This window comes from Notothenia rossii (assembly GCF_949606895.1).
Source record: "Notothenia rossii genome assembly, chromosome: 2".
In the NCBI taxonomy this organism is placed as follows: Eukaryota; Metazoa; Chordata; class Actinopteri; order Perciformes; family Nototheniidae; genus Notothenia; species Notothenia rossii.
The window spans coordinates 64,288,489-64,313,720 of record NC_136904.1 but is presented as its reverse complement, the minus strand read 5'-3'; the positions used below and the strand labels follow the sequence as shown (position 1 = coordinate 64,313,720).

General features: G+C 40.5%; 1 protein-coding gene across 13 annotated transcripts in view; it reads right to left on the bottom strand.

Annotated features, from left to right (window-relative positions):
- The window catches only part of tns1b (tensin 1b), a 281,948-nt gene that overhangs the window by 111,205 nt on the left and 145,511 nt on the right, over positions 1 to 25,232 (bottom strand). For all 13 annotated transcript variants that reach the window (XM_079664776.1, XM_079664769.1, XM_079664781.1 and 10 more), the window contains one exon: positions 8,395 to 8,433. In XM_079664776.1, the coding sequence (XP_079520902.1) occupies positions 8,395 to 8,433 (39 nt within the window). The remainder of the gene's footprint in view (positions 1 to 8,394; positions 8,434 to 25,232) is intronic.

Sequence of the window (25,232 nt, the reverse complement as noted above, 5' to 3'; positions counted from 1 at the left end):
TGCGTGCGTGCGTGCGTGCGTGCGTGCGTGCGTGCGTGCGTGCGTGCGTGCGTGCGTGCGTGCGTGTGTGTGTGTGTACTGCAGTCTATGAGTACACTGAGGACAAACAGCAGCCACACACACACACACACACACACACACACACACACACACACACACACACACACACACACACACACACACACACACACACACACACACACACACACACACACACACACACACACACACACACACACACACACACACACACACACACACACACAAACACACACACACACACACACACACACACACACACACTCTCTTAATATTTCAACACTGCATATGTCCCAATATGGAAATAACAGAGGAACATAATCGAAATTCCCTTTACTGTATATGAAAAAAGGGGAAAGGGAATTGCGCAAGCCTTATCTTGACTTCTGTTCTTCATCACTATAATGTATTTGTTTTGTTTTTTATTCCCGTTTCCTTGTCCTAGTACCTTGTACGCAGAAACAAAAACACAATTGTGGACATTCCCAAAGCTGCTCACATGGTCTGAAGATGTTTGGGTCGCTACAGGGAACAGTTGTTGTCATGGGTAAAAGAAACCAACACTGACTGTTTGGAGTCCCTCCCTGTGAGCCCAGTGTGCTCTGATTGGTCAGCTCGCCCACTGAGCTGAAGGGGCTGCAGCGCACCTACAGTGTAAGCATGCCACAGTTTCGCCGCGCTGCGAGGCTCCGCTAGCACCCCCCCCAGCGCGTCATATTGTTGCCGCTAAAAGGGTGTGTGTGTGTGTGAGGAGCTCCACGGATTGGTCCATTTGGACCAATGGGTCCATTTGGGTATGGGCACGTCACCATACCCAGGAAGAAAACAATGGAAAAAGAGAAATCTCCAACGAAGCGTTCTGGGGCAGCAGAGACAGGTATTTTCTGTGTTAGAGCTTTACTCGCTACAGGGTTTACTTTGAGGGTTTGTGACTCTGCAGGTCGTTTACATGCAGAAAAACCTTTGTAAAATAAGGGGACGGGTAATAACCGGAAAAGCATGAAATGGCACCTTTAACTTCGGTAAAATGGTGATATCGCTATGTAGCACTCTCGCTTCCATTGGCCACCTCTAACACGATGTACATAATATCCTAAGAGGCGCGACATCGCTAAGCGGTTGACCAATCACAACAGAGCCGACCAGCTAACCAATAAGAGCAGACTGGGCTCTTTTTTCAGACAGAGGGTGAAAGGAGGTGCTGCAGCACAGGTAGTATGAGAAGAATAAAGAGCTTTTTGAACATTAAAACATGGAGACATGTCAGAGAAGAGGCACAAACTACAAATATGAAGCTGAAAATGAGCAGAATAGGGCCCCTTTAATACAGATTTGAAAGATCAAACAATGCTGTTGTTTTTCTCCTGAGGATATTTTCTTTTAATTGGGTGAATGAGCAAGGTAACATTTAAGCTTTGGAAGCACACATAACCTTAATGTGAAAAGTCTTATTCCAAGCAATAAAGGGTGCTGTTTATCAGAAGAAAGATCTAAACTGCAAGTGTTGATGGGTAAAAAATGAAGGATTTTGGAGTCTGACAACCAGCAGTTAAAGTTAGGAAAGCCTGACACAACAAAGCAGTCTGAATGCGACCACAGACTGAACTAAACGGTACTTTCTTACACTGGAAGAAATATTGGTGAGGGTAAATTACAGCGCAGCGTGCCATTATGATAATAGGTCAGAAGGACTGGGATTGTTTTAACTCTGCAACACTTCACCCCGTGGGATGACTTCATAAAAATGCAGTTTACAAGCCACTGTATGTTTGTAATTAGCAATGTAAACCAATGTAAATTACAAGTGTGTTCAAGTGTTTGAGACTAAAGAATACACTTTTGCCTGTTTCTAAGAGTGCACACATTACATTTTACAGAATTAACTAAAAGGGCAATTGTAGACCTCCACCAAGGCCTTCCCCATAAGTGATTCTGATTCATTCCAAAATGTAATGAGAAATTCCTAAGCCAATGCCATATCCTTCATCCAAATATAATGAAATCAGCCCATTGGTATTTTTCTGTAATCCTGCCAACAAACAGAAATACCGACCGACAAACAGAAAAAACTAAACGTAAACTAAACAATTATGAAGGATGTTAAATGTAAAAGAAATGGTTAGATTTGATAATCTTTTAGGGATCTAAGGTGCAGTTGTTATCCTATATCAAATAGTCACTAACAAATCGCCTACTTTTAGGTCAGGTTTGTCTAATAAAAGAGAGGTTTTGAAAATTATGTTTTAAAAAAAAGTGACTTCCTCTCGAAATTCCAGAGACTATCCGCAAAGAATAATTTTTGCCGCAGTTTTGGTCATTCTCTCTTCCTCCATCTTAGCTGGAGTAGTTTCCTGCAGGATAAAAATGTCCATGACATCTATACTTATGTAATGTATACACCCTTGACTATGGCTGGATCATCACGTAGAACACATAAGCCTGACGCCTGCTTCCTCGTTCAATATTAAACAGTTATTTTACGGCCTAGTTTGTCCATTCCCAGGGAATTGGGATCATATATCGTAGCAGGATGCCTGCTCGGTGCTTGTATACAGAGCGTAACACAGGGCACATCAGGGAAATATGTGTGGTTCTAAACACAGTGCTAATTGGACCACATCTAGATCATCTTTGCCCTGCAGTAACTCATTACTCAGCAATGTCCTGGCCCCGTTCCTCCACTACATAAGACCCAAAGAAAAAAAAAGTAGCTGCATGACGTAAGTGTCAGTGGTTTATGGTTTTCTGAGCGCATATCTTTGCTTGTGGGTTCATGCATTCTTTATGTGTGTTTCTGGTGGGTTCAGATATGCAGTCTATCTCACCGGAATACCTAATATTTCTCCCTCACCCTCCATCCAGACATCCAGGTTTCTGTGTCTGCGCAAAATGAAAACCTATTCTTGGCAGAGCTGTATGAAGGTAGATATGGTGCAAAATGCGAGAGCATGCAAAACCTGATGTGGGCAATTGCAGAAAATAAATCTTAGCTTGTGTGCATACATTTACACTTGTATAAAATATCCACGTATCTGTGAACCGAATTTGAAGTCACAGAAGAAAAAAGTTTTGTAGCTTGTAGAAAAAATGAACTTAGTGATGAAATGTTCACTTGCAGAAAAATATATATTTTTTAAAATATATTTTCCATTACAGCTGCAACTTTGTTATTACAACCTCTCAAATCAGTCATTACAACTTCACAAATCTGCTCTGTGGCAGTATACATTGACTTTTGCTACACTTCTTGCGATGAATGCGTCGCTAAAGTAATTTTCACCTGCAAATGTGGGGAGGAGGGAGGGGGGATGGTGCGAAGGGGCGGAGCTATCAGAACGACGAGGCGCAAGATCGGGTTAGTCACACAAAAGTGACTATTGTTGCCCCTTTCACACGCAGCTCCCGTTCTAGCTCCGTGCTTCGCTCACAACAACAACAATGGGGGACTGCGTTGGCTCGATGATCGTGTCACTTTTAATCATACGAAGCCAGATTAAATTAAATAACTACTTCTCCAACCTTATACTTTTCTCCAGAGTGCCGTGGTTCATTGTTTATTAATGTGTTACGGTACGTCCACACAGCAGCGAAAAAAAATCTTGGAGGTGGGCGTATCTGAAGCTTGGGGATTTTTTGCGAGCAACACGACCAACAACCAATCACATGAATCTCCCGCCCCCGACATACAAAGCAATAGCAATGTTAAAACGAAGTAAACTGGATATAAACTCCCCAAAGAGGCGAAAACCTACCAGTTTCACCCACTGTCTCTGCCACCTCCCTCAATGCCTGGTTCCTCCGGTTTGTATCCCGGTAAGTTAATAGGGACTGGTCATAAAGAACCGGGTGATTTGCTACCGCAATAACTAATTTCTCTTCCATTTTGTTAGGAATATAGAAATGAATATGTCGGTATGTCACTCCCAATTTACACGCAGTTTGATTGGCTAGCGCTTGTACTGTCAGATTTGCATAAACGGGATTTGATTGGCTGATGCTTCCACCTCAGCTTCAAAAGTTGAACATTGCTCAACTTTTGAATCCTGAGATGCCTGGAAATCTCCGCTTTGCTTCCCCACAATGCAGTTAGGCGAAAAGTGAGGCAAAGTGACGTCACCCCATTCAAAGTGAATGGGCAGAAGCGTTGGAATATGTTTTTAACGCTGCTGTGTGGACGGGCCGTTACAGCGGCATTTAACGACCGCTGCAGTGCTGCTCGTCCGCTGGAGTTTATGAACTCACAGCAGCGGCCGCCGTAAAGTCTTCACTATCTGAATGTCACACAAGCAGCTGATAAATATCCCCAATTCCCATAAGTGAATGTGTTTCAGTCTGAATTGACTGCTGTTTGGCATCACGACGCTGTTATGAACGTTTCTCTTGTATAAAATGGGTGATGTTAGCATAGCAACCGAAGCTAAACTGACTATATTGACTGGTTACTTGTTGCTTGTTGCTTTAACCAATTGTAGCATAAGCCGTTTTCATGGAACCGCGTTGGTGTGAAAGGGGCAACATGTGGGGCCCCGCAGTCATCCGGTTCGACCTGACATGGCTGTGTGACTGACCCGAGCTTGCGCCTCCTCGTTATGATAGCCCCGCCCCTTCGCTCCAACCCTACAGGTGAAAATTACCTTAGCGACACATTCATCGCAATAATTGTAGCAAAAGTCAAGGCCGCAGATTCGTCGATTTATACTGCCACAGAGCAGATTTGTCAAGTTGTAATGACTGATTTGAGAGGTTGTATTAACCAAGTTGCAGCTGTAATGGAAAATATATTTTTAAAAATATACTTTTTTCTGCAAGTGAACATTTCATCACTAAGTTCATTTTTTTTTCTACAAGCTACAAAACTTTTTTTTTTTCTTCTGTGACTTCAAATTCTGTTCATAGTTACGTGGATATTTTATACAAGTGTAAATGTATGCACAAAAGCTCAGATTTTTTTTCTACAAGTGCCCACATCAGGTTTTACAAGCTCTCGCATTTTGCACCATATCTACCTTCATAGAGCTGGCTCAACAAGAGGGCACATTTGAAGAATGCTCCCAGCATGCTTCACTGCACGTCCTAGTGCAGGGGTCTGGTAGGGGGTAATCACTTATGCCAAAAGTTGGATGGGATCTTTCAACCACATATCATGAATTACAATGAGCGTTGGCATCACCTTCTCAAAGTGTGCTGTTTCTTTAATTCACTCCTTAATTAGTTGGGTGCCTGTATTTGATTTAGGATTAAAGGCTGCTAATTTCAAAGTGACACACATTTTGCATTTAAGGCTTACACACTTCAATTTAGTCTAATTTCTGTCAGTTACCAAAAGTGTGGCTCCACTGAAAATTGATCAGTTTCCTGTACCACTGGATACCACGTAAGGCCTATTGCCCCGCATCTTGAAACATACTTTGATGCCTACAATTGGTGGAAATTCCCAATAATCAACATCTACAAGGGTGTGAGATATCATCTAACATCCCACAACACCTGCTAAATGGTCTTTGGGGTAACTTTAATCAACATTGTTTGATTTTCCTAAAGCCATGACGATGTTTGGGTTAGTTGTTTAGTCTGAGAGTCAGTGAGAGTGCAACAGGGGACAGCAGGGAAGTGACCACACACACACTCTGACTTGCATGTTGTACTTGTTCGTGCACTGAAGTTGCATATGTCTGCAACTGGAATAATCTTTCAATCAGTACGCTTGATCTGAAATCAGTTGTTAAAGGGTTGAGAACTCTGATGTCAATATAAAAACAGGATAGGACAGAACATGTCTTATTCCGGGATTAAGAAAGTCTTATGATCTGTACTAAATTGAACTGCCAGTCTGTCTTTTGATTGCTTGTCTTTTAAAACAAATAAGCCATTTATTCTCATAGTAACACTACAACACATGTTGCTCCAAAATCCGAAGCCTACAAAAGAATCTAACCTTAATTGAATTAGATTCAACTTTATTGTCATTACTACAACAAAATGCAGTTTGCATCCAACCAGGGACTGCACAGAGTAGATAAAGCGCATGAGGTTAGAGTATATTTCATGTATTGATTCTTTAATTGAACTTAAAAAGTCCAATTAAAAGCAGTCAAATCCAGAGGCAGCCCTTTTATACTTATGCTAAAAAACAGCTGCATGAAAACATTTCAATATCATCCAATATGGAACAATATGATGAACTAATAAACCTATGTATCTCTTCTAGCTGGTCCCATATGGGTGGAATGTCTGGATTCTCCAAATAAAAAGCTCTCTTTTTTAGTTAAAAGTTGATGTCTGATCAGTCTGCACCTGAGTGAGGCGGTAAATCATGTTGCTCTCAGGGCGCAAGCGAAGGAATTTACCAAACAAGGTGCTGCGGAGGGCTGACACCCCTCCGGCTGGAGAGCTGCTGCAGGGAGCGCTCGCAGGCGTGCACGCTCACACAACCATGCTCACACAACCACGCATAAACCTGCAGCATCTCCCTGTCAAACAGAACCACGACCACAGGGCTAACACATACTGTACGCCACGCAGACATAACTTATTCATTGTCACTGTTATTGAGATTGAAAACAGCACAACAGGTCGACATCCCACCCTGCTTCACAAGCGTCAATAATATGTCATTTCATATTTTCCAATGTTTTTAATCAGACTGCATGGCCCACTGAAAGCCTTGAAAAGCCAGTTGTCTTTCGTCTACTCTCTCTGCGGTGGTAAAGGTACACCAACAAATGTTTTAAACCTCAGCCCATCAGCATTTATGAGAGCAATCATCACCTTTAATGCATCCACTGAAGCCTCTGGGGAGACTGATGTTGGCAAGCCAAGATTAAAGGCATAAAATGGAGGCAGATGCCCTGCGGCTTCTATTTCCTGCAGCCTTTTAAAGCTGTTAAAACAGATAATTGATGGGGAAGAACAGATTCTATTCTGTGATTGCGTTGACTCACTGAAGACTGAGCTGACTGAGCCAAGCTACTAATCAAACAGATGTGGTCATAATTTAAAAAAGCTGCATTGTCAATTATATTTTGTGGGGAAAATATGTTCACAGTGATGTTGGTTATTATGGATAGAACACAAATGAGTGTCCAATTAAAGTCCAGGGACGAGTTTCATGTAGGGTAAAAACACTTGGCTTACAGTATGCAGCTCACTGTGCGGCTGATACGTAACTGATACTAAACACACTTATTTAACTAAGGTACTTATTTGAACCCAGACCATGATCTTTTACTGACATAATTAATCAGAATACTTTTTATTATTTTTTCTCAGTTTTGTGATAGTTGCTCCTCTTTAGAATGAAATAAATAAAACTGTACTGTATTCTGGGAGAAAATACAAATCCAATTTAAAACACGACACAGTTTAGGCATGGGAAACTTATTTTTGAGAATGCAAGGTTGTTTGGAGTTTTGTGATTACTGCAGTAATACTAACTGTTTTAAGGATGCTGTACCTGAAGTCAAGGGACATTAGCACAAACAGTTAGAGCTGCCAGCAAAGAGTTAGCAGCAATAACAGATTCCAGGTTAAGTCAGTGGCATGTAATGTGTATGTCATATGGAGGCCCAACATGGGTATGTTCTTGCACTTTGTCTGAATGTGTTCGTTTCAGGGATCAAAGAGCTCAGGTCCCTTTAACAACGTCCAGAGAGCTTAGCCCACTCGGCTGCACATCTTAAACAGATGCCTTCATGTAGAAAGCATCTAGTGTGAACGCATCTGCAGAGGATAATCACATGTTCCTGCTTCATCACTGCAGCTTTAAGGAAAGAAAAAAAGGACATTTGGAGACATATTTTCTCTGTGAGCGCAGAGAAGTGCAGGGGATATTTGCTTTGGTTTGTCAGGCATCCAGAACCATTTAAACACACAACATATGAGAAAGAGAGTGAGCAAATAATCTGCAAGTCTCACACGGCTTCTAATGCCAATACCAAATAAGGCAACAGAGCAAGCATGATTTTTTTATTGCCCTCGCAAAATCACTTTCATACTCAGACTCAGACTCAAGCAGTAAGAGACGTCATCATGATAAAGCAGATTCAAGGACATGAAGCTTTTTATCCAGAGGATTTCTATGTTTTCATGCAACAGCAGCAAACACCAACAACTGACAAACAATGGTTGAGTCTGGTTCATTTATTATATCCCCAAACCCCATGTTTGTCTCAAGGGTCGTTCAGATAATGTCCCATTATGCTCAATGGTAACTACCTTGTTACTGTTGCTGATAGAGGCTGTTACTTTGCCACACTGTTTGTAATAATTCTGCAACAGGAAGGATCCAATCATGCCTGCAGAGCACGTACAGCATGGAAGCAATTACTAAGACAAAACGAAAAATGTGTTACTTACCAGCTCATAGTTTGTTGCTGGAACACAAGATGAAGACACCTAAAAATAGAAATAGAACTGTTCAGTCACACTGCTGCTTACGTGCAGTTATTTTTATTGCATGAACATTGTAAAACGCAATGGACTTTACACATGAATCCTGCATTCATTGCATTAAGGGTAGGCTTTATGGCTCTGTAACCTGAAAGTGTACCCATTGCACTGAAAACTAATTAAAACTTTTACTTTAATACATGTATTATTTAAACAAATTACACATAATTGCATTAGGTAAGTTGAAAGAAATAATATTACGTTTGAATAATAAATATTAGGTTCAACCTAATACTATTGCTTTCAACTAACCTTATATAATAATGTGGAACCTGTTGACCTAATACATTTCATTAAAATGTAAGATTTACATTCCGTCAATGTTGTCTTACTGCATGCAGAATATGTATTTTTTTCATTTGACCAAATTAATGCGAAATGGTACACTTGTAGTAGTGAACCTACGGAGCCCCTAAAGGGACATGGACAAAAATAAATAAAGAGAGAGACAAAAAAAGAGTCACAGGAGACAACCATTTCATTGCAGACTGTTATGTTTACGTGGGGAAATGACAGTGCATACATTATTTGAGATATATTTCAAACTCAGACTTAATTTTAAGGACATTTCGGCCAGAGGGGTGTGTTTAAAAACGTAGCAGCCAGCGGTCACTCCAGGAGGCGGCGGGACGTTTAACTCAGACTCTGAGAAGAGCAGCACCAAAGCGCAAAGAGCTTTTATGCACGACCTTCATCCGAACAGCTAAAGAGTGACCGCAGGCTGCTAAGTAACGTTTTAACCACACACACCTCTACACACACACACACACACACACACACACACACACACACACACACACACACACACACACACACACACACACACACACACACACACACACACACACACACACACACACACACACACACACACACACACACACACACACACACACACACACACACACACACACACCCAAACACACACACACACATCAAACTGCCCGATTACTCCCCCTTTTATTAGTTTTATGAAGGAGATGACCGGTCACCAGGTTGCATGATGTGAGTCTGTTTGTGCTCTGCTCAGCTCCGCTCTGTGTGTGTGTGTGTTCTGAGTGTTTGTTTCCCTTTAAACCAGCTGCGGGCAGCAGGTACTCTGAGAGTCACGGACATTAATTCATAGATCAAGGCAGACTGGTTTACAGACTCTCCTGTTTTGCCAATCCGGTGCTTGAACAAATAGCTCTACACCCCTGGCCGAGATTTCCATAAAATTAAGTCTGAGTTTGAAATATATCTCAGATAACGTGTGCACTGTCATTTCCCCACGTAAACATAACAGTCTGCAATGAAATGGTTTTTCTCGTGTGCACGAGATACTCACCCGTTATTGTGACTTTTTTTTTTTTTTTCCATGTCCCTTTAGGGCTCCGTATGAACCTACATATCTGTGCCAGACTTCTTTTCTTCCTTGAACTTATTGTTTTGGTTTTACAGCCCAAAATTCTCACCCCGCCACACCTTACAGTATATGTAGCAATATGCAAATATTTTGGTGAGAAAACTCTGATAAGCCTATTTGCACTACATCCCCAACACTAAACGACAACAGATACATTTAGCAGTTAGCAAGTGAACATGCGGAACATTTATCAGGATTTAAAAATAGGTGCATACAGTACAGTATATGCCAACACGTCAGCCATAAATGTCAAAATGACATAACAGCAGCTTGTGTGTGTTATGTCGAGGGCCCAAAAATCAACAGATTCAGCTGTAAGTGAGGTTGTTTTTGATGATGTCTACCATTTTCTGTACCATGTTTAGAATTGGCACTGGTCAAGCTTTCCCACCTAATTAATGGCTGCAGAACTTAGTAGTACTGTCATATTCAGAAGACAAGGTAAAGACAGTGTTATAGGATACATAACCTGTTATTGTTCACCTAACAACTAAACCACCAAAACTCTACACACTGTATGATAACACAACTATAATATCAGCATAGGGCAGTCCGTGGTGGAGACACTCCAACAGATCTTATGATCCGTCAAATGCCGGGCTAATCCGATTACCATCCGACAGTTTCCCTAATCATTCTTTGGGCTTGGAGCTAAAGCATGAGGCTGATAAACAGGAAGGATATAATGACAGCAAACAGAGGATCCAAATGAAGTGCTTCCAGAAAAAGATGGCCGCTTGATGAGGGTGAACACAAATAGGATGTCACCACTAACGTTTCCTTCCTGTGCACACCTGTATTCTGTCTATTTACTTCTGTTTACCATCAGTCTTCTGACCCTGCACAAGGAGGATAATCCAGGCAAATTCATTTTTCACCAGTTAGTCATGTTCACCACCATGTCCTCTGCAGATCACTGACGAACAATAACACGGGACATATTTATAATTACAGTTAGGCTTTTCACTTGTTTGTGTCCTTCATCCTTCTTTTATTACTATCGTTGAACCATGTCTGTTTTAGCTTTGACAGATTAGGGCCTGGGTTATCGCAACTGTTGACCTCCTAAAGCATCTTTCATCTTTGCTACTATTCCACCACTCTCCTTATCCAAGACTAATTGTGTCATTGCATGATCACAAGCCTTCTGCTCTGTTGGGGTCTGCTTTTCATTACAGTTGGAGGAAGCACATTCCGATTCTGCCCGCAAACCAAAAATACAGTTCTGTCCCCATTGAACATATCTGAATGTTTTGCCTTTCTAAAATGATGGAGGCTTTCATTAAACTTTGTTGCAGCTTTACATAATGTTATTGGACCAAAATTGGAGTTGGACCCACTTCCAGAATGAATCACAGCTTAGTACTGATATTACCCTGAAATGCAATATTACCCAACCGAGGACAATATTTAGTAGATCAGTATTTAACGGTTTAAAAACTAATAATGATAATGTTATATTGGCCACACTGTATGAAAATAATTCTGATGATTATGATTTATGTAAGATATTTGTTATATTTATTATATTAATAATTTTCTCTTCTTGTTTTCAATTATTTATTTATTTTTGATGTTGTGTGTTTATAGTCTGTATTGAACACATTTCTCTTCTTTATAAATCTGGATTTTATGCAGTCTTTTTTTTTTTTATACAATTCATATGCAATTCTAACAAAGCTAGTATAGGTAAGGCCTTATGTCATTGGACAATCCGACAATAAAGGATGCATCCAAACCTAAAAAAACAGACCATTGCTAGCAATTCGCTACGTTATGATGGCTGATTTTAAGGGTGTGCAAATCACCTTGGTTCATTGAAGTCTCTTTTCGATCTGTTGCCTTTTCGGGAATACAGGAATGTCAACTCTAAACAGGAAATGAGCTTTATCAGATTACATGTGTTAGCCTTTTTTAGTAACACAAGCAGCTGATATGAAAAGGGGCAGTGCCTTCCAATGCAAGTTTCTAAGATGTAAACTACAAAATCTCCAATGTAAGCCCAAATAAAGTTGTTCCTAACAAATGTTTGTCACAGTTGCCCTTATGTATCAACAGCCTACATGAATGATGGCAACATAGTGGAATGTGACTCTGTTTTTGAGAGTTGTGTCTGGCGTGGTGGAGTGTGTCTGGAGTTGACAGGATACTGTATCTCTGTCTGACTCAGATCAGCTCCACTACAAGATATTCTAACCCTCCCGTGACCCCTTCCATTCCCCCAAACCCCCGTCCTTCTCCAACATCCTTATCATTCCATGAGCAGCAACATGCCGTGGTTCTCTCGGAGGCCCTGCTCCTTCGGGTGCCCCCCTCCTACCAGACCCCTCAGGCCTGGCCAGTGTTTCCACCTGACGCTGCCTCTGCCCTGCAAGCTGTTGACAGCTCCACCTGCAGTCAGAAATCTTGAATGTGTTCGCATGCACGTAGTAGCAAAGTTATGGCCAAGATCTTGTTACATGTCAGAACATGTTAACATCCGTGAGTACAAAAATTAAATAAAAAATTCGAAGTTTATGCTGTCGGCTCAGAAAGTTAGTTGCGTTCTATTCAAAATCAGAGTCGGATTTTCCAAGTTCCAAAGCAGAGATTTCAACAGTAACACATACGGAGGTTGGAGTTCCCATTCAGAGTCAGGTGAATCTTACCAAACCCTAGTTTAAAATCCAAGATGGCTACTCCAAACATTAATAGAAGTGACATCTGGATTTAAATACAAATTATTAGCGCGTAACTATTTGTGTTTCAGTCGTACGTAGAGCTCTCTCTTTTATCTAAATGTTTCTCAATATGTTTGTGAGCGCAAAATACCATGTAATTCGTTGTTACATTTGTAACTGCTAACAATGATGGCTAGAAGTGGTATTGCTCATTCCAACACCTTGTTATATTAGAACATGATGAACTAGGGTGTGAAGTGATAATGTGTTACTTTAAATGTCCATTTATAGGGTCTGCTTCTATTTGTGTTTAGATAGACACTTAGAGCCTGTACGCTTAGCTTCACACACACATCCACCCACGCAGGTGTTTCCGCTCATGTTGACCATGCTGCCAACACTCACGCATTGAGCGTGAGAGTCACGCAATTAACCCATATCTCACGCACTCACGCCACACATGCCTTTCCTCACGCTAAGTTTTCGTCCAAAATAAATGTATAAATATAAAGTGAAGGAACAGCAAACCGAGCGGTCTACGAAATGAGACGGTCTTCTGGCTTAGTTCAGTAAAGTTGGAACGATATTGGGAGATTCTGTTTTCACGGATCAATAACTCATGAACAAAACGTTATTCAGACACAAATGACGTCTCCTAAGTACCGTGGTAAGGTTGACAACGAACTACAATCACATTTTGATCAAAAAAAGCCAATACGCGCCGTCCTCCGAGCTGGACACATTACATTGGTCTCTATCCGCAGCCGGAGTAGAAACGAGTGCTCAGGGACCGTCTGCAAAGTGCAACTCCGAAAAAAGAGAATACAATAATATTCAATCACTAAACAGCAGAGATGGGGACTCGAGTCACATGACTTGACTCTAGTCAGACTCGAGTCGCATATTTTTTTACTTGAGACTTGCTTGACTAACATTGATAAAAGACTTGACTTGACTTTGACTTGGTATTCATGACTTGAGACTTGACTTAAGCTTGAGACAGACGACTTGAAAGGACTTGACTGATTAAAATTAAATATTTGCGTTTGTTTTTGTATTGGGATATTACGTTTAGTTTTTTCGAAAAACGTGGTTATAACGCCATGAGCGCAAACCTGGCAACCCACTAAACGGCAGGAGTGTCAGTTAACATGGCAGCGGCTAGCTTTACTCCAAAAATTGATTTATTGTAAAAATGAATCTGAAATGTTTGATCTGTTACAGTATGATGATAAACTGAAGCCATTTCTAAATTAACCCAATTAAGTGATTTTTAAATCGTCCTGCTTAGTTTATGCTTAGTTTGAAAATGATATCTATGTAGGTGCTGACGCTGTTGGCGGTTCTAGTGTTAACAGAAATTTTAATTAAATATGTGTAATGGCAAATGCCATATATGATTTTCTTACCTGGAATTCTGCCTTTTTGAACCGACTTTTTGATTGAGTCCTAGCTGTATTGTCTGCAGTTCTAGGGTTAATATGAATCTAATATGATTGTCATCGGTCTAAATTAGATTTCAAATGATTAACTGTGTATGTAATGAAGATCATAGTGTGGGTTGAATCCATTTTCATAACCACTGTCTTTTAACTGATTTAAATGCGGAAACTGGGCTTATTCATCAGAATTTCGTATGACTTGACTTGCTTGACCTGAGCAATGACGTGACTTGACTTGCTTGACTCTCACCACAGTGACTTGGGACTTGCTTGATACTTGTAGGTCAAGACTTGAGACTTGCTCATGACTTGAACATGTAGGACTTACTCCCACCTCTTCTAAACAGCTTATTACTACCAAACTCACTACACACATCAATAGTCTCCTGTGTGTGATACTACAGCAAGGAGTTTGGAAGAATATGCTTTTTAATACTTTTGGGGAATATGTATAATGTAAAATCTTCAATAAATATGGCATTATCTTGAATAACTTTACTATTATACAGTATATTTCTACCAAACTCACTATTTGCATTGTTGTTGTTAGCATCTGGTTGGCTAGCTGTGCTAACGGATATTAAAAGCTGTTTCTAAAACAAGGAGAGGGAGCTCTCTCCTGTCAGAGAGCTAACTACAGCTCAGTGAGGTAAGGGACTCTCTGAGTGTTTAGATAGTTCACTTTAGTCTAGTAATCTCAGTAGGTCTCAAACGTTTTGGTCACCATTTATGAGAACAAATGAAAAACAGTCATGAAATACAATATGACAGTAAAACAAGAATACAGTCTGTTCAAAGTTCTGTTTCATACGAGTGTTGAGAGATGTATCCATAAATTCATGTTGCTCTCAAAGTGCAGCAGGTTGATGCATTTAACTTCAATATTTAAAAAAAAATCTTCTCAGGGGAGCATGCCCCCGGACCCCCCTAGAGGAGGTGAGGACCCTCGCCCCCACTTATAAAATAGCACTTTACCTCTGCTTACACCTATATGGCATTTTATATGCTGTGAGCTGATTATCAAGCCTTCATTGTAAGAGTCGCGGGGACACTGTGTATGTGCGTATTCCACTGTAGCGCCCTATACATTAATGGGAAACCCTAGTTTGTACATGTTCAATACATTTGTAACACTGCACACATGAACGTTTTGTTTTTTCGGTTCACCAAAAAAAAATCTCACTCCAAGCTGAACTCAAATGTTGGCAGCCCTGTGTTGACCGATAGGTCCTCTTCTCAGCACTACTGTATGTCGGTGTGTACTAGGGCTGCACGATATTGAAAAAAACTGACATCGCGATTTTTTCCCCCCCCTGCGATATATATTGCGTTTTTTTTAACTATATTTAACCAGATGAAGGTATTGTCCTCCTGTGCCTCGCTAATTTTTTACCTGTGTTTTGATGGTCTGCAAACTAGCGGGGCGGGGCCTGCTGTGATCTGATCAAGAATGATTGTGATTGGTGGTTTGCTGTGCATGCAGAGCCTGCATGTCACTCACTCAAGTATCCCTGACATGAGAGCCGCGCAAGTTTTCCTTTTGTATCAAGCAGCCACAGCAGCCCTGCTGCTTTACTGGCTTGTAGTTCATTTATAGCATAACGTTAGCATTTTGCTTCTGGCGACTAGATTTATGATTCAAAAATTATAAAAGTAGGGTTGACATGTGGAGATTATCCGGCTGAACAAAAAGTGATCCCTCTCTTAAATGTATGTCAACCACAGACATTATTTCGACTTATTTTCCAAAATCCTATGGAGAATTTTTGGTTTTTGACGAAGGAACCGAAAGAAGTTTACTTCCGGGTTTAAGGACGCGTCACTGCGGCTCTCGAGGAGTGAGAATGACGCGTAGCCAAAACCGGAAGCTGCATACACTCTGGTGGCTACCATTAGCAGCTAACTTTCGTGCTCCGATTTTTACATAAAAATGGAATTATGGATTATAAACAATTGCTTCAAAGCCACAGATACATTATTAACCTATGGATCAAGCGATTCAGTCGCGTTTTTTCTCGTTTTAATGCCGTTGAACACGTCTTTTGATCAGATTGACAGCTACGGTGAGACGATCTCCCGTAAAAGCTCCGTAAAGGTACGTGTTGTGATGTCTGTGTTTGCTTACCCTGTTGCGAGATCGGATCGCTTAGTGATGATACTATACTTAAATAACCTGTGGAGTCTCAGCTTTAATCGGATATATTGTATGTGCAGTTTCGATAAGTAATAAGGGTATCTTTATTTTGAATTATGTGCTATTGTGCGTTAGCATTTTTTTTTTTAAATGAATAAAACCGCACGTCCCTGCGGTGTGAATATCGCGCATGCGCATATCGCGGTTATCGCCATGACACAATATATCGTTCAGCCCTAGTGTGTACTGACAGTAATTGATTGACGGAACCCCCACTATGTTGTTTGTTTTGGTGTACTTGTTGGGTAGGAGGACAATTTTGACGTTCTTATTGGTACAAGGATGGTGACCCCCTGTCAATCCCCACTGGAGCTCAGCTAAGCTTCAGCCTGGGTGGAGGCCTAATATACCAATAAGAGCCAATATGCCTTAGTATCATATGGACCATGCTATCAGTCTAATAGTTGTGGAAATTTTTAACATATCTTTCAATTATACATGTATTGAAAAGAGTGAAAACTGACACATTATCAACCCCATAAGCCTGTTCTCCGGAAATGTTATAAGCAGATGAAAAAAAACATCAGATGTTCAATCAATTTCCCCTGGAAAGTGTTAAAGGTCTCCTATTATACTCTTTTTCATCAATATATTATAGGTCTCAGATATATACAAACATGTCTCTGAAGTGTTTGGCTCGAAATACCAAACAGATCATTGCAGCATCCCATAATCCCCTCTGTTTCAGCCCTGTTTCAAAAGTGCTGATTCTCTGTCTGTTACTTTAGATGAAAATAAGGAGCCCCTCCCCACGCCCCTCTGATAGATATTTGGTTACAAAGAACACAATGGTGCTCTAGGAGGAGATTCAGGTGAAAAGGGGGTAAGGGGGGGTACCTTGGTTGCTGATTGGCTAATTGTTACACAAGCCCAAAAATCGTTGTGACATCATAAAGTGGCCAAAATCTGATCAGCTCGTTTTCAGACAGGTTTTTATATAAATGGATCAGGACAAAAAGAGAGAATCTTTTTTCCTGAAACTTTCAGAATGTCTTTACACAGAGAGGACACGTGTTGATATATAAAATATATGAAAAAGTGGATTTTGCACAATAGGTGACCTGAACTGTTGCAGAATAAATTATAGCTTCATCATGTTGGCAAACTAATTGGTATTGATAGTTTTTCCACAACATTGTGCAACATAATCTGGAAGCACAGTGTGTTGACCAATCAATGTAAGCTTACACACCAGGTATAACACCTTAGAAAATAAGTTGTGCAAGTATAAAGGTAGAGTAAAAGATTATTGCAGCTGAGCTGGATAACTTTGAGAGTTGTATAATCTTTAAGAGACAATCCTACAATCTGTAAATCTTTTAAAGAACAAACTAGAAATGTTTCTCATAAATTATCTTCTAGTAAAAACACCCTAATGAATAAAGCACCAGAATTGATTTGCTTTAGTTTAGTTTTTTCTGTCAGAAAGCACCATTAAACCAATAAATATAATGATCACTACTTTGACTGGGCAACCCTTCATTCAAAGACGTGACCATCAGATAAAATCGTCTGATACATTTTGAGGAATTCATGTGAAATTTGATCATCAAATGTAACTTCATAACAACACTATGCCAACAGACGAGAGGGCAAAACAGAACACAAAGAGCCGCTTCATGAACAAGTCTCCTCTCCAAACTTCATAACGGCTATGGCAACCGACATTTAGTTGAATGTCACATCTGATAAAATGTATACTTTTTCATTCCTGCTTAACAGTTAATTATGTTTGTGGTGACATCAGTTAGCCAATGTCGCCAGAGTAATAAAACCTCTGTGTGAAAGTCTCATTGACTATGTAGGTAGTCTGCCCACGTCAGAATAGCTCACATTCTCCCTCATGCTAAGTAGTTCCCTATGAATTTGGTGCTTGAGTGGAACTTTGCACTATTGTAGTCTGGCAAAGCAGTCACAGCCAGGATCTCCCAGAAACACAGGGTGAACGAAACCATAGGCACAGGGGGTAAATAATAGTCAGTTGCTCTATCCTCCACAACGTGTAGAAGTATCCTTGGTCAACATACTTAACCCCCAAATTGCTCCTGTAAGCATGCCGGGAGAAATGTGCTGCTATCTCTCTTTAGGAGGAGCAGCTTGGGCGCATTGTTGTTGCCAGTCTATGACAGAGCATAAACCGCCATGAGGTAGTTTACTGTTCAGGAACGAAGGTTCCCTGGCGCGCATTATTTTCTATGAACGAGAGCTCTAGTTAGATTCAGGGTCCATATTGCTTTAGTCTCACTGATAAAGAATGTTGAATATTACACTCCGACCTAGTTAAAACCTTGAGCTACAGAAAGAGTTTTTCAGAATTGGTTTGGCAACCGCTGTGTCAACTCATGACACACCACCTCGTCTTGTAAATTCTCCGGCCGTAACTCCTTGTGTCTCTCTGAGTTCTGTTTCCAATTGCTTCAGAAGTTTTCCCCACACGACGAACTAACATAATCACTCTGAGCATGCTAATGTTAGCATTTAGCTCAAAGCAACATTGTTCTTACGTTTAGCTTGAACAAGTTGCTAGCATGACTGCATGTTTCTGGCTTGTTTATGTGTATCATCCAAGTATAAGTCATTTAAAAAGATAGGTTTGGGTCTATCTAAGTGCAAAGCAGAAAATGCCTCCACAAAACATCTTATCTGAAGCAGGCATGCTTGCATAGTCTCTATGATCATGCTGATGTTTATCATCCAAGTATAAGTCATTTAAAAAGATAGGTTTGGATGTGTCTGAGGGCAAAACTCACATGATATAATGTACTGTATGTAAGTGTACTTTTAAGTTATCTCAAGACAAGACCAGAACATGCCACTAGCCGAGACCCTTAACATTTTTATTTTTGCATTGGAATCAATCAAAGCATGGACCCAATGTAAACAAAGGCTTCTGAATCCTGAAATGAATACCCACACAAAGCCTTTGTCTGCGCTCTGTGGTGCGTGGGGAGGAGGCCTGGTGAGTGAGAGTGTGTTGATGCTATCGGGAGTATTCAAATGAGTGTAATATAATAAAGAATAATTGTGTTGTTTCATTCCATACATGCTTGTGTTAACTGCATTAAAAAAGGGCCCATTTCCTGCTGACAAAAGTCCATGTCAGACGTCTCTGGCTTGTTGGATGGCGTTCACATGAAGTTCAGCCTTCTGCTATCCACTGACACACTCCAGACACAGTCATGTTATGTAACCAATGTCAGTCTTGCAGGTTTGAATTTGATAATGACCCTCGCTAATGACAGTGGAGAGGCTTGCATAAATGATTAATTTAGTCATTATTCGGGTAAACAACCTGCAATGCTAATGTCTACAGATCAAAGTTAATATAGGAAAATCAAACAACGCAGGGATAAATTGAAGCGGAGAAAAGCACATTCCAGTTCTACTCTGATTGCAACGCAGGTTAGTTTTCCAGCGTGGAAAAGAGCGTGGGGCAATGCTAAAGGAACTTTCCCCAACCCTCTGTGCTGGCATATAAACACACGGCCGCCCTGAGTGCTTTTATGTTTATCCAGCTCCTTGCATCTGGCACATCCCAGCAGAACTATTCAGTGTGCGAATTCAATTTTCGAGCTGTAACCAGCAACAGAAGGCTCTTCTGCCGCCGTAATGGTGAAGTGTGCCAGTATGTGGATCAGAATGGACTTATTGGGTTGTTATCAAAGCGCCAAGGAATGATCGGAGAGCTCCGGTCCAAGCCCTATCACTTTGTGTTTATCTGCTTCTTTATCTAGAGTCATCAATGCATCTATTGTACGAACACTGATCACTTAAAAGTATCTCAATGTCAACACTCATTTTCTTTGTTATAACTTGTCTCTTTCTACCCCCTCAAATCTACTTTTTTTTCTTCTGTCAGTTTATTTGAGAGTTATGGTCTCTGTTTTTCCCCCAGGGAAAGTTGTGGAACATCAGATTTATTGAGCATATTGGACTGCAGGACACGTAGACGACTGCAGGACATCTAGACGACTGAAAGGAAGTCTTTGAGCACTGTTCCCTGTCTCACTGCTACTGATTTATGTTTAATAGGAAAATAAACACTTCAGGAATGACAGGGCATGTGGGTGCAATTCTTTTGTGTGCATTTCTCTGCCTTTGAATACTTTATGTGCTATGAGATTAGCCCATAAATGAATTCTCTACTCCATAATCAACCACACATGAATAGCCAACTATTTTCCAGGTTATTTTCTTTCATTTTTTCACATGAAAAGAGCAAATATTGTTGGTCGAACGACACAAGACATTATAGGAACTCGGACACCTTGGAAGATACGATAGAAACATTTCAAACATTTTACATGCCGAATTTGGGCGACACCAGTCGGCCAATGGACCTGAACCAGACTTATTGACCATGCTATCAGAAGCCGTGATCAATTTCTGGTTATTTCATGAGCATACATATTCGTGGCTATAAAGCACAGGTGCAGCTAATCCAGTTAATACAGCAATGGCTTCACTCAATTGAGCCAATCAAATTGATTATTTATTGTGCATGAAAAGTTAATTGGAGGGAAAAACAGCATTATAGAGGTGTCAGAAAGACGACAGCATGGAGTACCTGACCTGCTATTTTCTAAGTAGAACTATATATCCTGTGTTAGTTTTGCCTTTAGTGTTTGTATGCACCAGCCATGTAGACTTCTGCGTGTGGATAAATGAAAGGGTCATGGAACAAGTGTGTGTGTGTGTGTGTGTGTGTGTGTGTGTGTGCGTGCGTGCGTGCGTGCGTGCGTACTGTAAAAAGATTAAGATTGACGTCAATGAGGTAGCAAATAACCAAACAGAGATACATCTGTAATGGATAAATAAACATAAGGATAAATAGATACCGAAGAACACATACTTCATGTTGTTCTGCTCGTGTTTGAATAACTGACAGCCTCTGTGTGTCCCTGCCATGTTTCTTCTCCACGGACAGGACTCAGAAAGTGGCCTTCTGCCGACCGGAGCGCTGTTCTCTGTCAACCCGCCTTTGTTGGACAGCGTGGAGAGGGGAGAAGCTACGGCTTGTTTCTTTTGTTCCAGAGTTACAGCAGGGGTCACGTTCCCTTCCCAGGCTCTTTCAGCTAAGAGCCGGTATTTACCAGCACGCTAATTTACACATTTAGCACGGCTCTCACTGTCTGGCACCAGGCCAAGTGGTGGGGGAGGAGGGGGGGGTGAGAGAAGAATGCAGCCATAAGGGTTAAGGGGGGTATGCAATTTGGGATGTATAATAAATGTCTCATACTTGAAGAACCTGTACACTGGAAAAACTAAAACGTTGACTTGAATGAAATGTTAAGTTGAACTTAATTAAACTTAAAATTATTGCTTTCAGCTTACCTAATACATTTATGTGAAATCTGTTGACATAGCTTAATTAAGGTAAACGTTTCAGTTTTTACAGTGTATTTCCAATCATAAAGGTTTGCCATCTTTATTGAAATCAACCCAATTTAAGTTTTCCAAGCCAATTCCATTTCCAATCATTCCGTACCAAAGCAAAGTACTTCCTTAGAGACAGGTGAGAAGATCAATATATTTTTCATCTGTGTACGTGCTGTTCACAGTAATGTCTAGGAGGCGTTTCTCTTAAGCCTCTGTGAATAGTTAGTAATAGTCTGTTAGCATCTCCCTATTTTGTATCATAGAGAGGTTGTTAAGATGAAAACATTTTTCCACATGATGTCATTGGACATCTGTTCAGTCGCAGGAGACTTAAGGAACCAGTGTTAGGACATGCAGGCAGATAAGTCAGACAGGAGAACATAAGCGGAAAACACGGTAGGAATAATTATAAGACAAGTCAGTGGGGTGTAGCAGGGAAATATAATTAAGATCCTCTCTAGATATGTTTAGGGGAATATAGGATACAAATATTGGATTTGTCTGAAATAGTTTTTCCTAACTGAGGAAATGCATCTACTTTTCCCTCAGTGAAAACCCCACAGCCAATAAATACCAAACATGCCGGTTTCCAGTTTTTTAGATTACACTTATGAAAGTTCAACAATGATTCCCTTCTTAGATAGTGAAAGTAGAAATAGATGTCTCAAATCATCCTTTAAAGGTTAAATTCAAATTAGGGTGTTCATACCTACAGCACGAAACAAACAGCACGTACATCATTCTGCACGGACAGAGTCAAGCATCCCTGTGTTGATGCAATAGGCCAACACATCTTTTTGTGAAAGGGACATTTGAAAATGTATTTGACCCTTTAACCACATGACTGAGTGGCAGGTTCAAAACTAGTCAGAACAATTATTGACAATGTTGAATGTTCACTCTTTAAACACATGGTCAATATTTCAAAATGGCACTTCTCGGTTATGGTTAGAAAGCAAAACACTTGGTGAGGCTTATGGAAAGAGGATGGTTTGGGTTAAGAAACCACTTTCGTATTAATGTAGTTCCATACTTAACACCTCAACGTGATGATGTTTGGTTTTACACAGGACGTGATTATCGGAGTCCTGGATTTGGATTGCCTTTATACTCTCTATACATTTATGTTCTTGACGCATAACAACAAACCTACATTTGGTTCTTTATAAGCTGCATGTAAACACATCCTGGAAGGCCATTTTTTGGGTGAAGGCAGGTAGAAATGCACCTTATAATGACAGTGTTTTGTCAACTACTCAGAAACTTTCAATACTACATGTATTGACCAGTCTTTGATACTCTTACTATACATTTGTTATGGAACTTGCACTGTAATAGCTGCTGTCCTTTTAGGTTATATTAAGTTTGTACTGTGTTAGTGGTGCCTCAGTGTTGGAAATGTTGTTGTCGGAGAGAAAGTGGACAAGCTGAGGCGAGCCTGTACTAAGAATCAACCACGCTGGCACTTTTCAAAAACAAGATGAGCTATTAACTTAAAACTCAATTTATGTTAAAATGCGGGAATCTTACAGGTAACTGCTATAACTCAGCCCCACACCTAGACACTTTGTATATGTAATGACAGATGGATGGGCGGGTGTGGGTTTCACATGAAATCCCGCCAAAGTCTCTCCCTCTCTCTTATCCTCTGCCTTCTTTATCTTTTTCTCCGTTTACTCTCCTTTTTTTCACAAAATTGTTTTCCACACACATCGACAGTTAAATATGGGAAATGTTGGAGAAGAGATTATGTAAGCCATAATTACGAGGTTCACTCCTATTGGGAATTTGGAATCTACGGATAGGATATCGATACATTCTCAGACTCCTGCAAGCATTCATCACTGCTGCACACATACTCTTATATTCAATATTCATAATAGGCCTCTGAAGGCATAAATCAACACTGGCATTAGCAAACTGGGCGAAACCTAAAAGTCATTACATTTCAATTTTTGGAATTTACACAGCGGTTAAATAAGTTGTTGTTTTGATGTAGAAATATGCATGTGGATAAGAACACGATCATTTATAGAAATAGTAAACACGCTTTTATGTACTTATTTGGACTGCCATCCTAAACACAGAAGTATAGTGAAATAAGGTCCGAAAACCCCCTTAAAAGCCTACAATACACATTAAAGTAAGTAGAGGCATATTCAAGCTGTGTACACACACCTATTCATAATTTAGACCTTGAGTCTCAGCTGCCTGTAGATTTGGGGAACCTGGCACCACCAATGTTTCCTGTCATTCTGTTTGGAACCAAGCCCCCTTCCCTATGCGGGAAGCCATTCAAAAAGCAAACAACAACATGAGGACTTTGTGGCAAAGCCAAATAACCAGGTCTGCTTTCTATAAACATTCCTCAGAGAGGCATGAAGGCATGATAAGAAAAAAAAAAACACCGTCTTCACCCTCCCAGTTGACTGCTGGCGCACAAACACACACACACACGCACGCACGCACGCACGCACGCACGCACGCACGCACGCACGCACGCACGCACGCACGCACGCACACACACACACACACACACACACACACACACACACACACACACACACACACACACACACACACACACACACACTTCACATAGTGTTCACATGGATGCTCAATGTTATGGGATCAAAATGCACTCTGACGTTTTCATTGATTTATATAGATTTACGCTTACAGAATGTAAATGAAAGCTGGCTAATGTCACACTTTACCTTACCATGATATTTATATAGTTATGTCTTGTGTTACATTATTGGGTATCAAAGTAATTATATAAATGTATTGGACAAAGTTTGTATCCTCATCTTTGGACTTAAGTTGTATGATGAAAACATGTTTAAACCTGTCAGTTAAAACCTCAGTAAATAAACAGGGTGGTGAAATCCCCCACCCACTCCTTTCCTTCCTGGTGGCTGCAACATTGCTTTCCAATAACTTCTAATGTGAGTTGATGCCTTGAGAGTACCGCCAGGAGCAGCTTCTCCAAATCTGCTGTAAATCTCCAAAGAAGCTGAATGCAGTGATGTAATATATGTGACCACAGAGGTTCAAAGCGATGGCATCTTGTCAAAGTCCATTAGACTCACGTCAAAGTATTAAAGTGGGCTACTAAATCCAGGGAAGCTGACTAGTGCGGTGTTGGAGGGGAATTTTTAAAATGTGACATCATGAACCCTTTGCTTCTCTCTTTGCCTTCTGAACAAACACACTGAAAGAAGTCAAAACTGAAACGTAGCTTCTGGCTAGCTCACAACTGTGGGCAGAAAAGTTTCTCTACTTCATCTATTGAATGTGGGCAAAGATAGTGCCATATTAAGTATTTGAGTTGATACCAGAGCTTTAGAATGATTGCAAATAATCCTGGAGGGCTAAAAGGATTGGTCTTGATGCAATTTGCGTTCATCTTTTCAACAGAATCACACTTTCCAGTTTCAATATTGCCTGTGACATGTTTTAAATCAATACTAACCAATAAACTAACGACTAACCCTTCCTCAAACTAAGGCGAGACATACAGACTAATCAGCCTGTTAACTAGTTACAACTATCCTAAAATTGCAACTAGACTGGAAAGTTAAGTTGACTTAAGTTGATGAAAATATGAACCATCAACCTAGTTTACCCCTCACACTGTTTGTATAACAAATCATACACAGGAA